This window comes from Cyanistes caeruleus, chromosome 3 (assembly GCF_971803275.1).
Source record: "Cyanistes caeruleus chromosome 3, bCyaCae1.hap1.1, whole genome shotgun sequence".
NCBI classification, from domain to species: Eukaryota; Metazoa; Chordata; class Aves; order Passeriformes; family Paridae; genus Cyanistes; species Cyanistes caeruleus.
The window spans coordinates 98,793,736-98,810,894 of NC_141703.1; the positions used below are offsets into that span (position 1 = coordinate 98,793,736).

Consider the following 17,159-nt stretch of genomic DNA (forward strand, 5'->3'; position numbering starts at 1 on the left):
TTCAAGTCTCACCAACATTTAGAACCATGGATTGTTTCCACTGTATAACCTTCCTTATAATGACAAGAAGAAAATTCAATGGACAACATGCTACTAAAATCTGGAAATTATTCAAGTGGCTATTTCCCCTACTCCAACACAGCTGCTTTCTTTTAGTTCTGTCAGAAAGGAGTATCATTATCAATTAAAAAATATTCCCTACTTAGTCTACACAACAAGATTCTCTTGAAAGTTTTTTGTTTGTTTTTAAACAAAACACATAGCTCTGAGGCACATACCATTAGGTAAGATTAATCCTGAGACCAAGAAAGGTCGCATCAAGTTTCCAGCCTGCCCTTCTAAATATTTAGATGATAGGGAGTGAGAGATTCTGTATCTTTATTTAATTAATCAGGAAGGAATCAGCTGACTACTGGCACTACTGACCTCTTTCCTAACAGCATAATATAACTTCCATATTTCATGTGATCAGTTAGATACTGAAATGTAAACACTGCTTTTTATTCAGTTAATTTTGATGTATCATGTTAGACAGTATCTTAAAGGAATATTGTTTTTCAAGACAGAGACCTACAGCAGACATATTTCAAGAATATTGCCAATTACCAAAGCCATTATTAAATACCATATTACTTGAAGAGTGAGCTGATTTTATCTCCATACACAAAAAGAAACAGGACTGTATAATCGCTTGTGCTTTTAAACCACGTAAACCTTTGTCCAAAGTCCAACATAAACAGGATTTTGTGCAATTTTTTTAACACTGTGTCAAATATTTGGTACACTGAGATTACCATGTCCATGCCATATGCAGGGAATAATCAAAAAGGTAAGTACATTAGAAGTGAAGATGCTTCCAGATTACCTCTAACCAAGCCAGCATGGAGCACATCAAAAAGTCCCACTCATTATCGGCCAAAGGAGCTGTGGAATATTTCAGCAACAAGGGAAGGTAACGCATCATCTCAATGTTGAAACCAAGCAATTGAGCACTTGCTTCTTTCAGATTGCTGTAATAAAAACACAACCAAAGCTTACATAGCTTCGTGTTGTAGACATGAGTATTTATATTCTCACCTTCACTCCTCCTCACAGGACATATTTGTCTGGCTCCACCACACTCTGCCCTATGTGCTTTTGATATTCTGTCTTTCAAAGGCAGAGTGCTACATTAGCTACCAAGTCTAAATGACATTCCTAAATTACAGATTCATATATTTCTACAATTCATACATTTGCTTGAGCAATACAGTTACATAAACTATGAATTTTAGAAATTTTTATTAAATCAATGCAAGAAAAAGAATAATTTTAAGTTACTGATTTAAGAAAAAATATTACCCTCAAGTGTCCAAATATTATACATTACAGATTTAGATTATTAGGAGGAAATTCTTCCCTGGGAGGAAGGTGAGGCCTTGGCACAGGTTGCCAGAGGAGCTGTAGCTGCCCCATTCCTGGAAGTGTTGAAGGCCAAGTTGAATGGATCTTGGGGCAACTTGGTCTTACAGAAGGTGTACCTGCCCATGGCAGGGGATGGAACTGGAGAAGCTTTAAGGTCCCTTCCAACCCAGACCACTCTATGGTTTTATGATTATTTTGAAACTTTGTTACCTGAATTTTTCTCATGATAGTCAAAAAAATAAATCTGTATATTTTTATTCCTTGCTGGAAGCTTTTCAACTTACATCTTTGGGGCCAGAATTTTTAAAAACAGACACATAAGTTTGCTGTGAAAGTTTTATTCCTGCTACCAAAATAAGCAATCAGAACTTGGAACTGAATATCCAGCAACACCTACAGAAGTTGGTCGGCTCTGAATGCATTTGAAAACACTTGACATCTTTCAAAAGCATTTACAAAGCTCCTTAGTTTTCTCAGCCTTCAACCATCCAGGTAATTTTCTGCAGTATGAGTTAGTGTATACTTAAAACAGATATATTAAACCAAGGTTTCTACAAAAGCTTAAATATGTAATATTAGAGCAGTAGATGGCAGCTGTACAAATTGATTTTGTTAACTAGTCTGTATTTTTAAACTCTTGTCTTATAAATAAGAAAAGAAAGTCAAATTATCTCAAAGTTGTGCCCACCAGCTGAAGAGAAAGCTGTCCTCATTATCATTTTTCCAAGATATTATGATTTTCAGTATTGCAGGTAGTAGATGATCACAATCAATACTTCTATCCTTCAGGCAGGAGTTCAAAATAGAAAGGCACCCAAATGCTCCTATAATAATAAAAATGTAAACTCAGTAGTCATAATTATCAAGACAAAACAAATATTAGAATGCATGTCAACGGAACTTAACTTTAATATCATAAGACAGTTTGGACAATTCCTAAGCTTTCTTCCTTGAACACTTAATCCACAGATGTCATTGTTAAATCAAAATACAATATCCAATCCAAACTTTTTTAAAAAAAAACTCCTATAAAATTAAGTGATAAGTTTATAAAATTTTTAAAAAGGAAAGATACCTTCTAAGATTGAAATTTCTTTGTGCTACTAAAAATACAGTATGCTAAGCGACAATTTGGACAAATAATTAAGACAGTGCAACTGAAAGCTGTGAATTATAATGTTATTGGAATGTTAATTGGAGTTCTAGTCCAAATGGTAGTTTTTACTTTTAGAGTGAAGTACAACTGTTGCATTAGTACTGTTTTCTATTTTTAAGAAGAACTGTATTTATCTAGATTTCTTGGAGAAAATGAACATTTCCAACAAGCACGATGACAAAAAAATAAGGTAAAGTATCACTTATGCATAGCAAAACCAACCAACCAAACCCCTGCTTCACTTAAACAAGTTCAGCAGTGTTTTCTTACAGCTGACCTGAAAAGAAAGACGCCATTGGAATGGTAACCCCACAACCTACATATCACTTAACATGAATTTGGACATATATGTTGTGCTCAGAAATCCCTAGAAAACTGAGAAGTAGTAGAAGGGAAATGCCAATTACAAATAAAAGGCCTTCACGACAGAGGAGTGAGGATTCTTCCATTTTTTTCTGTTCAAAGTTTCATAGACACATTTCTTTGCCTCAGTGGTTCACTTAGAAAGCCAGGAAGCCTCAACTAAGTTGAAAGAGTAGGAAACTACCACAGTTGAGACTTCTAAGATTCCTCTCAATTTCTGCATGACACTAACACTGACAATTTTCACACCTGAAGAACATCCATTTGAAGAAGTCATCTAAAATCCTGAGAACGCTGCCATGGGACAGATGTCCACAGTTTAAAGTAACAAAAGATAGTGGTTTTTTCAATTTAAGTAAGCACAGTTCTGTTACAAAATAAAAAACCTACACTTCAATTTTCATATAGACTGATCAATAAGAGTATGTGAAAGAACACGCAAAAGCAGTAAGGGACAAAAACAGAAAGGACATTCTTCTTAAATGACATCTAATTCATACAGATAGAAGGACTTTGTGTGAACATTTCCAAATAATTTTCTTGGAAAGCAGCAAGTTTGTGAAAACATAGACCCAAATTAAGTGGCTATATTCAAAGCAATATCATAATACACCTCAACCACCCCTTAAGTAATTTTCCACAGCTGCAGACAGTTAATGTAGTGCAGTTTTCAGCTAGAGGAGCTACTCAAAAATTATATGTAAACTCTGAAAGAGCTCTTGGCAAAGCATCTGAAGACAATCATGACCAGCTGACAATAGTAATATTTTTGCACATTGTTTAAAGCCTGAATGGTTCACTGAAAACGTTGATATTTATAGACATGCTTATATAAGATAGATCAAACTAGAAGACAGCAACATCACAATGCTTTTAATAATATTGGCCCAAATCTTTTCATTTTAACTTTATATCTGGCAGTAGAGCTTGTATTTTCTGAATGAGACAGAAAATTTCTATGCCAAACAGTTTAAAAGAAAGAGGCAAACTGAAAAGCATTTCTTTCTAGGAAAAGCAATATTATAGCAAATATGTTTTATCTGAAAGCAAACATTACTACAAAAGAATGTTCTTAAATTCTAATGAACTAGATTGAGGTAAGAACATACTCACCATCAGTGCTGGAAAGCTCTGTCTGTGTACATGTCATAAGCTTGGCCACACAATGGAAGACAAGTTCCCTCTTTTCTTCCTCAATTAAGAAAGGTGATAAACACTGAAGTGTATGCAATCTGCCCTCTGTCAATGGAAGGAACCTATTCATACAAGTAGAACACCAACAATGAAATGAACCCAAAAACTGAACTAGGAAACAAAGTATCAGTTAGTTCATAATGACATAATAGCCTCTGACATAACTAATCCCACATGCTAAACCAAATCTGACTTTCACATATTGTACACATGTATCACTTCATTTTCAGTCTTTGGTTGTCAAAGGTCAGTGTCAGGATCGTTTCATACTAGCAACATTCACAACAAACTGCAAGTTTGTAGGCAGCAGTATTAAGATACCCTTCTGTTGTCTTGAAAAGTTCTTTCCTCTCCCAGGATACAGGGCTCTCGGCATGGATCACTTTGGCCATGGTTAAGGACCAGAGTCTTCCATGTTCCCCTGATCTTCAAAGAAAAAGAAAGACCCCGGTTAATACATGCAGATGCTCAGGGTTCTTCACCACAAAAGCATCTGGATGCATTTTGAATCAACACATAGATGGAAATATAGTGGTACTCCATACAATACAAACCATGAAGACAGAACTAAAAGTTGTTTCACTTGTTCTCACATACCTGTCAAACAGAGTTTGTTGCAGGCTAGCTGTACTACTCAGAGCACTGAACTCCTCATATGTGATGTGCATCTCTTCTAACATATGAAGATATTCCAGAAGCAGACAAGGAGGATTCTCCAATTCTTTAATCCATTGTAATGAGTACAACAGTTCTGCAACTAATTAAATAACAGCTGATGTTTATAAATGACTACTGATGCATACAAGAAAGAAGTTTGCAGTTCAAGTTTTTGTTGGTTTTTTTGAATATGCTTTTAATGCATTAAAGATATTTTTACATGCAATCTCAGGTGCTTCAGAGTATGAATTGGATATTTGCCATTGTATCATAACAAAGAAAAAAAAGGCTACAGTAATCTATTCTAGATATTCAAGAAATTTTAAAGCAAACTAATCATGGCATGACTCCTCTGTTCTCCCCCTTTTCTTTAATATATATTTCTTGCAGACAAGGCAATCAATATCTATGTCCAGAAGAAAACCAAGCAAATTTCATAAGAGTTAGCATGAGGTTCCTTCATTAGCTTACAAAGATCAACACTAAACAATTTCACTTCTCATCATAGTGAGATTTTTGGAGATGGAATTGTTAATTTGATAATGCTGCATTTAATTTGAGCATTCTTGAAAATAAAAGGAAACTAGATTCCACCTCATGGAATTAAGAAAAGTTGTTGTCTCAAGCTACTTTTAAATTATGCTTAAACCCTCAAGGGAGAGATTCAGTTCTTATTGCCCAGTCATGCCAATGCATGGTGTGTTTGAGCAATGAACAAATCTGAAGTTCATTGAAAATTCATACTTCTCCTAATTCAAAGTTCTGTTGAGATAGGATGTATATAACCAAAAGAGGTTCCAGAAATATAAAAAAATACTCTTCAAGGAGATCTGAACAAAAAAACACCAAACAAAAACAAAAACAAAAAAACCACCCAACCAAAAAAAAAAAAACCCCACAAACCAGCAACCAAAGGTAAAAGGATAATTTCTCTTATCTGTATGCCAAACTTTACCTATGCATTTCTAAATTTCAGTTGAGATTACAACTACTATAAAATATTCCTTAAAGTTTTACCATTGTAACTTACTTATATTATCAATTTTCTTTCTTTCAGCATCATCATTTCCATGGACTACACTATTTTTCAGTTGAAGTAGTACCATTTTACTTAACAAGGCTGAAGTACACAGATGGCCTGGAAGTTTAGTTGTGCCACACAGCTTGACACTTGATCCCAGAGGGTCACAATTCATACTAAGCCTTCCTTCCAAAAGAGGCTTATGCATCCACTGTAATATGTGCATAAAAAGAGTATGAAAAAATACTTTGATCTGTTTAACCTTGAAAATTCAGAATTATTGAGAAATAACCATGAAACATACACATTCATATCAAAAGCACAATGGTGACAATGACACACTCCAGTGTATTAAAAACCTAATTGCCCAGAAGTAATTTGGAACTGCACTGCTGCTAAGAAACAAATACATTTCTTTAGAGCTCTATGTATTTCACAAGAAATTGTAGGGTTACTGAAGACTGTTGGCTGCACAGGAAATTGCTGTCCTTCCCAACCCTCTACTCTATGTATGTCAGCATTTTGTTGATGGATAGCACACCACACTCCTCTGCAGATATTGGTGTCTTTCACAAAACTGATCTTTATGAAGAATTAACTTAGAGATAAAAACATCTTCATAACGGTTACTCTGTCAGATAAAATTCCAGAACTGTAAAGCAAGTTGCTGGTGTTTTGTGCAGAAAAGGGTAATTTCATGGATTTTGATTTTTCTCCAGTAGTACTGGATGGGTCCATAAATAGAGATTTTGTCCTCTTTATGGACAGAGGCTGAAAAGAACCTCTGCACAAACATATGGCATTCATAAGTGCACTGCTATGTCAAAAGAAAGAATGCTTACCACCCTAGGGGACAGAGGCTTGAGGAAAGATTGACCACCCTGTGCAATCCATTATCATTTCCATACCTCAGAGCACAGAGACTCGTGCAATTTCCCCCACTCCGTTCTGTTTGGTGTGACATGCTCAACATAAGCTCTCACAAGATATCCAGACTGTCCAGCAGCTTCCATGAGCTTCAACAACAAATCACTGACTGCAGAGATCAAAACCTGAAGACTGAAAAAAGGAGAAAACGCTGCAAACAAGTTGGGCAATATTCATTAAGAGCCACCTGCATATTTTCCATGGATACAATGCTCCATACATGCAGTACCAGGGGTGGTTAAGTTCTGCTCTACCCATTGCCTCCAAGAGGCTGAAAAGTCTTTCAGTATTACAGGTGTTAATTAAACAAAGGCTATTATAGCACTGATCCTGGTTTGTTTTGGAGAATGATACATTATGGAACAGGCATCCCAATTACCTTTTAACATCTAAAGAGGATGACTGAACTTGGTTCTTGACCCACAGTGCAGCTTTAAGCAAAAAGGTGCTCTGTTTCTGAGTGCTCTGAAGCTGATGCACAAGTGAATTTACACCAGACATCCAAGTGTGCTTTAATTTGCATACAAGTACATCTATTGTAGGGAAAAGAAAAAAGAAAACAAAACAACAAAAAATGGACAAGCAAAACCACCACAAACAGGTAAACTGTAATTACAACCTACAGCATACAGCAACAATCAAATGTCTAAAGATCCTACAGTAGGAAAACAATCCTCTTTTCTGTGGTTACATGCAAAAACTATCAAAGGCACACACAGCTTTCTTGTTGCACAGCAATTTTAAATTAACTGTGACTCACAAGTAAGATTCAATTTAATTAAGAGTGATGCTCCTGCTGTCTGCTACCATATGGCCATACAATCTTCAAAACCACAGATCTTTCTACCAAAATATGGAACATTCACAACATCAATAGTCATTTATAAAGCAGTAGTGGTTTCCAAGCTAGTACTGACCTACTTCACTTCTACGACAATACTGAAACATTGTATTTACTCGTATTAATGTCAGTATATGCATGTAACAATTTAGCACTCTCAAATTCTGCATTCAAAGAATATAAATCAGGATCTCAGTCTGAACATGAGACACTGGTAGAGAGAGATATGGATCACAATTTGTCTGGGCAACTTGGCCAATATAAATGGTTTCAGAATAAATACATGTTATCTGTAAAGAAGTGATTGTACACAGGTTTTCAGAGACTCCCCAGATTGCTAACAAAACTAACTAACAAAACTAACAAAAAAATATTCATTTGTTATATTTCATAGACTTTTAACAACTTCTGTAACAGTCCAAATAGTGTGCAATATCACAGCCTCCAAGTTAGCTGATACTAACATTAAAAAAGCATCAAAATCCTTGTAAAGATGTTCAGGACTTGATGCTTAGTAGTACCTATGAGCACAGTAAATTAAAGCAGATTTTCATGAGTTACAGCTGCAAATGCTCAGTGTATGTGAACTCAGTATTCTATCACATACTTGACTGTGTTTCGTGAATAGGAAGAACTTAGATGTAATCATCACCTATGAAAAGGCTCAGTTGAAGTTCTTTTTCCAGATTACCTGTCAAGTGTGTTGCATCCTGCCTCTGAGCACACAGCTGGAAGATGGTAAGGAGCAAGTCTTCTGAGGATGGCATCAGCAAACACCCTTTCACTGAGCTGAAAAAGCTCGAGGCCACATCACAGATGAAAGATACTGAAGGTTCAGTATTTCCAGCTTCAGAAAGATCCTTCGCTTTACACAGAGCTGCTTGAAGTTTATCAATAATCCTTTCAACAAAAGTTTCACCAATCAATGATTCTGTTGGGCAGAGGAAAAAGACAGTATGTTTTAATTGCTTGATAAACACGACCGTGCAAAGATGACATATTAATATGGACCAATTTGATTTCTATTCACTAATTCTGAATGCAAAATAAAGTGCAAAGCAGTTTAAGTCTAATGGATAACTACACTCTCTTATTTCATAGACACCAGCCAACATTTCACACTGCCAAGTATTTTTCTCTAAACCAACTGAAGCAGCTTTGGAAAAGGCATTTAAAATAGAGCAAGTGCAAAGTGATCCCTCCCCTTTTTATGTCTTCCTAGCTTCTGGCAGCCAACTGTGAGCCCCAGATCTCACTGGACTATTGCATATAGCCACAAACATGCTTAGATCCTTTTTCATAGGATAGAAAGCAAGCCAATAACATCTATCCTTAAACTCTGCAGTATCCTGAGGCAATTAGTTCCATTATTTAATTATAAACTGTATGAAGAAGTGTACTTTTCTTTCCCCTCAAGACTGCTATCTAAGCATGTGTTAGAAACTCACGTTCTTCCACTGAAAGAAATAATGATAAATTTCTCATATTTGTATTTCCTATATAAATTGTGATTTTGTGGCTCTTAAGCACGACCCCATCCCTAACCAATTCCACCAGAAGCTGACAAATTCTAGCCTTTTTTCTGCATCTACAAGCAGTAGATCCACTGCTTGTCTAACCATCCCTAGCAGATTTCTTTGGGCATATTCTATTACACATTTTTCAAAAGCATATAGATGAACAAGAATATTGCAATAACCAAAACTACATGCAGTATTCTAGATATTGACAATATATTCAGTATATTGACTAGATACTATAAAAAATTTCATTTGTCCTCTGTTCTTTTCACAGCAGCTTCTAATAACCTGTACTCCTGTTTTACTATCTGTCACTTACAGGGAAACACCACAATGACTGAAGATTTCTTTTTGAGTTTTAACAGATCAGAATCTATCATTAAATTGACAGTTACAATTGTGTTCTTCCCATGTATACTTGTAATATTTACTGGCTTTGGATTTATTTTGTAATCTTTTGTATCATTTAAGCACTAAGTATGACAACACATTGCTATGGGTCTGTGATGTTTCAGTAACAATTAACTTCCTTTCACTATTTATCCTTTTTCCCCTTGAATTCCTTTCATCATAGGCTACTGATCCATGAAAGGCTCTTCTATTTCCTCCGTAACAATTTGCCATAACTTAGATAAGAGATCTCATTAGAAGATTCTTTTTGAAAGTCCAAATACTCTACTTTGGCTTGAAAGACTAACTCAAGAACCACTATAGCTCCTCAAAATCTCCTAGGCTTCATCCAGTATGATTTAAAAACAAGTCACCCAGCACGCAGCAGAAAATGAGCTCAGAGTGTCTCTGGCTCTAGAGTCAAAAAGAAAAGTCACTGGACAATCAGCCCTAGAACATCACAGACTCACAAGCACATTTGCTGAACTCTCTGTGGAGAGAGGAAACGGGTTTTCCTGATGGTCCTTTATATTAGAAGTTCCAGTAACAGAAAAAACAATCTTAGGACACCCTCAGGATAACTTGTCTAAGTACATCCACTACAGTGAGCTGCCTGTGTGCACCTTTGAAACTTGAAAGCACCATCAATGTGCACAGCATCCACTGACACTGAAATATGTCACCTCAGGGATCAAAGCAAATGCTGACTTTACATGGAAAACATGAAGAAAATTGAACTACCCTGGAAGTCTATATTAGATACTAAAAATGCAGGAAATAAATTATATAGGCTGCTATTAATAAAAAAAAATCAGATTACATATACAGCATAAGAACACACACAGACTTTTTAAAAGACATGAAAATAAATGGAAATGGCCCAAAACAATTTAAAGATCCTGTAACAAGGCATTACTAAAATGCACATAGGTCTGAAACAATTGAGTTGGTATTCTAGTTTTGAAGGTAAATTTCACATGCTACGGTTTAAAAATTCATATTATTTTACAGTACATCAGCTGATAGATCAAGCTTACTTAAATTTTCCTCAAGTTCTCAGAACTTGCAAAACTGAATTTTCTCTTTAAACACTGCCCTTGTTTAGCAATGTGGACCAAAAAAATGGCAGCTACTGCTGCAAGTTAGTGTTTACAAAATTAAACTGGATGTAGTGAACTGGCTTAGGTATAAAAAAAGCCCAAAACTAAGAAACTAAAACCCCAACAAAAACCAACCAATCAACAAAAAACTACCAGAAAAAAACTTAAATGTTCTACATGAAGTATTCTGAAGATCGCAAATTCCTTTCAACCTCATGCAGAGGCTAAGTGCAGCATTTACACTTCATGAACTCCAAGGATTATATATGCTCACCATTTTTAACATGCTGTGACAACACCAAGCTCAGGAGGGTCCACCTTTCTGAAGAGGCTGATCCTGATGAGGCTGCTCTAGGTTTTAAACCCAGGTGACACAGATCATCTGCCAGCATTACCAGTTTTTCTCCAAGCGTGTCCCCTTTGAGCCAGTCAGAGACTAAGGAAAGTTTTGATGTGCTTGAGCATGCCTGGATCACAAGAAAAACATTCCAAGAATCTTTTGAGGGTATAGAATAATAGAATGGTTTGGACTGGAAGGGACTGTACAGATCATCTTCCAAGTTCCAATTTAAGTACCAACACCCTGCCATGGGCAGGGACACCTCCCACTAGACCATTGCTCCAAGCCCTGTCCAGCCTGGCCTTGAACACTTCCAGGGATGGGACAGCCACAGCTTCTCTGGGCAGCTCCCTGTTATGAACAATTAACTTTTATTCCTAAGCATATGATTAGTATGTCAAACTTGCATACACAGAGCGAGAATGATATAATCTGCCACAAACAGCCTTTTGATTTTACATCTGTAACAACACCCCCCAACTTTCTCTTTGCCAGAGACAGCAACTTATGGCTGGGTCAGATCTCTACTGCAGAGTGAAACAAGTCATGCTTCCTTTACCTTTCTCCTCAAACTGTAGAGCCCAGGAAACTCCTATACTAGAATTAGAAAAATAACTTCTGGATGAGCAAGTTGGCTGAAATAATATCTATTTAAAACATAAAAACTGTTTACAGCACCTGAATTTCTTTAAGAAGAAATAGAAGGTCACAAATTAAAAACATTATTTTGCTGATGAACCACTGTAAGCTACAAAATCATAAAACCTGAATAAAATTTCTAAAATACACAGCATATGTGAGGGAAGATCATATGGTCTATGCACTGGACTGTAGGTCAAGTGCAATGAGTTCTTGTCCAAGAATTCATCATACACTTCCTATTTCATCCCATCCAATTACTTAAATGTCAATTTGTCAGTACTCAGTGTGAAAAAATGGAATACTACCTTTTCCTTGTAAGGATGATGACATAAATAATCATTTAAATTATAGGTCTAATCCCCAGCTCCATTCTCTCTAGCTTGGAAGAGATGGTCAACAAATGAGGAATTCCTCTGGCTCAAAAACCAAACTGACCATTTTCAGAAGGAGCAAAGATTCTTTTGTTTTGGCATCATCCCTTCATTTTTAAGACAGTCTCCAGATTTAAATGCATTTAAAACAAACAGTACTCTGAAACTAATGTTTTCAAACTATGGAAATTACAACTACAAACTCATGTGAGTCTCAAAGTTAACATTAAATTAGACTTATTAAAAACTATGCATAACAAGAACAAAAAGAAATCTTAAGAGGTACCTTTTGAATTATCTGGAGGAAAATAACCCATTTCAAATCCATCTGGAAGAGAAAAACAAAATTCCCCAATATTTAATAAAAATCTTTGCTGAATAGGAAGCAATAATGCCATTTTAACTGTTCTGTAGGCATAAGGAGAAGCTGCTAAAATTCAGTAACAAAGTTATTGATTATATTATTTTTGTCTTCCAAACCTTTCTCTCCCACAAAATACAGTAAGGGATTGTATTTATACAAAAGGCTACCAATGGCTACTATTAAAGTACACTGTATAAAGAAACAAGAGAAACAAGAAATAAAAATTCTGATACTTTTTTTTTAATGATTTATACTATATAGAAAGGGACAGAACCTTACACCCATCACTATCATGTCCAACTTTCCTAAAAGTACCTTCCTAATGCTGAATTTAACCCAAATTAATCTAGAATTATCTTCCATGCGACAGTGCCAAAGTAAGATTATTAATGAACCACAGCCCACAATAACAGTAATGACTTTGATAAAAATTAATAACATCATGTCCAAGTCATACCTTTGCTAAATCATCAAGAATGACTTTCCTTTCATCATTATTGTTGCAACAATGAAGTACACTGTATAAAATATCAACCAGGAAATGCGTGTCTTTTCTCCAGTCTTCTTTCAGCCAAGTTATTAAATTCATATACAGAAATTGTACAGATGGATTTTGGATATGGGCTTTCACTTCGTTTTGGGATTCAGCTTGAGCAGGGCTTACATCATTTCCCTGCTCTAAAAGTACTTGGAAAACTCTGTTTGAAGAAAAGGAGTTGAGCAGGGCAGAGAGAAATTTCAAATGCTGTTCTGACTTCTGTTCATTGATATACACAATGCTCAGCTCAGCCAGGTTGCAGACTAAGTTCTCTAGAGGTTCTTTCCTTAGACGTGAAGTTTGCTGAAAGTCAGCCTGAATTTCAGAATCACTATTTCTCACTTCTGTGAGCTTTCGACTCTCTGTGTTCCTTTCAGATTCATCCTCATCTGTAAATCTGATTTTTAGAGATTTTCTATTGCTTGGTTTCGTAGCGCTCTTTGGATTCTGAAGAATTTCTAGCATACCAGATATGGCAAACAGTAATTTCTCATCAGCATCCAACCTATCAACATGAAGTATACACATTTTTAAAAGATGGTCCCAAAAATCTGACAACAGTTTCTGGAAAACTTCATCTGTGCTATCATCATTGGAGAGTTCTGCTTTAGCTTCCCAGGAACTCAGCATTTCTGCTATTTGATAAAATAATGGTCCACTCTGTAACTTGGGCTCCTTAAGTACAGCATTGGTAAACGGAATTAGCTATAAAGACAAAAAAATATATTAAAGAACAGTGATCCAAACTAGAAAATCATTTTATTTTTTATAATACCAAGAAATTATATAATTCTGAAAAACATTCTGGAAGCAATTCTGCAAATATGATGATTATTTATGTTTGAATACTTTATAAAAATATACAGGATGGGAGGCACTTTTTTCCCCTTAAATATAACTTCAATTGCACAGCAAAAAGGATTATTTCACCAGAAGAAAAAAACCCTAAATTCAGTACCTTTAATTTTGTTACACATTGCTCTCTACAACTCCCTGAAAGGAGGTGGGGGTGGGTCTCTTCTGCCATGTCTCAAGTGAAAGGATGAGAAGGAATGGCCCTTAATTGCAGCAGGGGAAATTCAGACCAGGTATTAGAAAAAAAAACTAAAAATCACTGTAAGTGTTGGTCAGGCATTGGAATAAGTTGCCCAGGAAGGTGGTGGAGACACCACCTCTGGAAGTGCTTAAGAAACACCTGGATGAGGCACTTGGGGACATGGTCTGGGGGGCGATTTTGGTGGTGCTGGGCTGACAGTGAAAATGGATGATCTTGAAGGTCTTTTTCAGCCTTGCAATTCTGTGTGGTTTTTCATCATAAAATCTAGGGAAACTCAACAGATAAGTAAATAATCACCTAAAACTCAAGTTTTTTCTTTAAGTTTGACTTATTAAATGTACACACAACAATATCCAGTATTTCTGATAAATACCTGGTCACATATAAGCATTTGATGAATTTGGCTTTGGTCTTCTCCTTCTCTTTTCTGTAGTACAGCAAAGCACAGACACTCCATAAATGCAGTTATAATTGCTGAACTTTCTGAAGGGCTGGCTATTGTCCTCTCATGTGACAACCTGTGAGAGGACACACAGTCAGTTGTGCTTCCAAGAAACCCAGTATGAATGTCAATGTGCCCTCAATTATGTTCTGATCCAAACACCAGTATGAGAATACAGGATCATAGAATCATTTACAGGAGTCAGATCAAAATACAGTCAATTTAAAAGGTTGCTAAACCCAGGCAATTAATAGAACTTATATTAAAATAACTTCTTCATCTGGTCTTAGCATTCAGAAAAAAAAACACCTATGAAACACAGAAACCATATATAGCACATTGTCTCATGTTTCAGACAGCGGGCGAAACTCTTTTGCAATTTTCCATACACACCATAGAGGTTCAGAAAGCATCACTTTTTGTCATTACAGAAGAAAAAAAAAAAAAAAAAAGATGAAAAATAGGAAAACATAGAGAAAAAAAAGAAAGCAACCTAAGGACAGTCTCACCAGTTTTGAGTCTGAAAACCTGTAATTTCTCTGGTTTTTAATAATTACATCGCACAAATGATCACAGAAATATTACAATCATTGTCCTACATGTAATAAAATTCTATACACTTTTCAAACAAACTCCTACATAACTCTCTTCCCCAAAAGCTCTGGTAATTGCCACACCAACGTCATTTGAGACTTGTTTTTTTTTTAAATAAATGAAATTTCAGTATTTCATAAAATAATTTCTATATGCTTTTCAGTACATAATGTACAGGTGCACATTTAAATTACATTTGACAGAAAGGTGATTTTGATGTATTTTAAAGGCACAAAGTAAAAGCAGCTTCATCCTTTAAAAATAAATGAGTATCATGAGAATTACAGTTCCTGCATAAAGGAAATGTCACTATCACAAAGCTAATCCCCTCTGTAAGAATTACACACTGGTGAGAAGTAATTAATCACTCTTAAGAATCACCCTTAATTATAATTAATGTTCCATATTCAAATTTGTCATGGAATAAACACAAAGCTTTGACAAGGAAAGATAAGAATGCTTCATGTAAGGAAGATGTAGTAAAATCAGAAGGAAAGCTGAAGGTTTAAGACAACAGGAACAGCCACAAAGGACTGACTCCAGTTTTGGATATTAAAAAGAATTTTAAAAATATTATCTTATTCATCTTTAAATACTTAAAGGTTAGTTTCTTTATTTCCAAATGTAAAAGAGACTGTTTCTAAATAAATACATTTGTGGTCCATACCCTTGAATTATAGAGCTGAAAAAGACTCTGAAGTACTCCAGCTTTGGCTCCACAACATCAGGAGGCACCTTGCTAATGAAGGGCAGGAGGTTTGGGTAGATAACAGTCGCTAATCCTCGCCCACCTTCTCGAAGCACTGCCCAGAGCTTCGGCAGAACTCCTTTTCTGGCATTTACATGACTCCAACAGTCCTACAGAAAGAAATTCACTTACTATAAATTAAATAACAGCATGTTCCTTCAAGAGAACTCCCAAGGTAGCCATTTAACCTACCTCCCTGTATTATAGCTGAAACAAGTTATTGTGAAAATTAAATTCTGTTAAGTTGCTCACTTGCCACTATTCTTTAAAATTACTTTCTCCCTGTTTTGGCTTGTGAAGTTAACATGATAAAACTATTTCTGCAATGTTTAAAATCCATTGACCTTCCTTGTTAGCCAACTGCAATTAAAGGTTTCTCTTCAATAATATTTTCATGATGCTTCATAGAAATCACTATTGTAATTAGTCCTGTATTTAATTTTAAGTTCTCATTATCAAGGCCAACCAATGACTGAATTTAGAAGTATCACTAATTTCACAACTCTCTTCAAAAACTTTCTGACAATTAGAAAATGTTTTGGCACTTCCCCTCCCTAATTTTTTTGTCATCTGATCTATTTTATTTATCATCACATTTATGATCATTCAAGGTACCTATATTTATAACTAGTTGAATAAAATCTGTTTAGGGGTTTTTCTTCATGAAAACTCATTACAGTTCATTACAGCAGTTGCAAAAGGGATCTGCAGCGTTAAACCCTCAAAGCATCCTCATCCTCCTAATAAATTCAAAGCCGCTGTTTCACTTAAAATTAAGGGGGAAAAAAAAAAAGAAAAAGAAAAAGCTATAGAACCCTTACATTTGAAGGGAAACAAACTAACCAAAATGCACTGCAGATCGTTTTTGTAACAAACTAACCAAAATTGCACTGCAGGTCGTTTTTGTAACTGTCTTTAACAAACAAAAAGGTTTTAAGCATTATTTGACTTGCTAGTAACTACATTTAATGAAAATGTTTCAGGGAAATTAAATTAAATTCATAAAACAACTCTAATTTTCAGATATGCTGGACATGATCTATGAAAGTTGAAAGTTACAGTGAAAGAAGGAGGATGTAGCCTTAAGGAGTTCTTGTTATTAATTATAAAGAAAACCCAGTCAAGTCTGTCTTCCTAATTCTACATGGAAAACAACACTTGGTGAAAAGTTAACTTTAATGAAAAAATCTTCCCCTTACACTTCCCACATTACCTCAATAGTGGTGATAGTGTAAAGCACTGCTTCCCAAAGAGCAGGACACACCACTGCATCACTGTCATCAATGCTGAAAAGAACAGCAGGACAAACTCTTGGTGCTTCAGCTTTCATCACCTCAGGCAAGTGCTGGCAAAAAGCAGAAATCAGCTCAAAGAAAGCTGAGCGAACCTGACAGAGGCCACAGAAGGAAAAATAGAATTTGTCACTACATGTAGTTTATAAGATTACTTTTAAAGTCAACAAAACCTTACAACACATCATCTCCATATTT

The 17,159-nt window shown here is 35.5% G+C and overlaps 1 protein-coding gene across 1 annotated transcript in view; it reads right to left on the bottom strand.

Moving 5' to 3' along the window:
* Positions 1–17,159, bottom strand: part of LTN1 (listerin E3 ubiquitin protein ligase 1) — a 30,616-nt gene that overhangs the window by 7,405 nt on the left and 6,052 nt on the right. The window contains exons 7-21 of the mRNA XM_086883326.1: positions 16,883–17,056; positions 15,589–15,779; positions 14,259–14,403; positions 12,748–13,533; positions 12,213–12,254; positions 10,848–11,040; positions 8,255–8,494; positions 7,102–7,255; positions 6,704–6,854; positions 5,805–6,006; positions 4,715–4,874; positions 4,439–4,543; positions 4,037–4,179; positions 2,093–2,228; positions 866–1,010 (exon numbers count right to left, since the gene is read on the bottom strand). Coding sequence (XP_086739452.1) covers positions 866–1,010; positions 2,093–2,228; positions 4,037–4,179; positions 4,439–4,543; positions 4,715–4,874; positions 5,805–6,006; positions 6,704–6,854; positions 7,102–7,255; positions 8,255–8,494; positions 10,848–11,040; positions 12,213–12,254; positions 12,748–13,533; positions 14,259–14,403; positions 15,589–15,779; positions 16,883–17,056 — 2,967 coding nt within the window. The remainder of the gene's footprint in view (positions 1–865; positions 1,011–2,092; positions 2,229–4,036; positions 4,180–4,438; positions 4,544–4,714; positions 4,875–5,804; positions 6,007–6,703; positions 6,855–7,101; positions 7,256–8,254; positions 8,495–10,847; positions 11,041–12,212; positions 12,255–12,747; positions 13,534–14,258; positions 14,404–15,588; positions 15,780–16,882; positions 17,057–17,159) is intronic.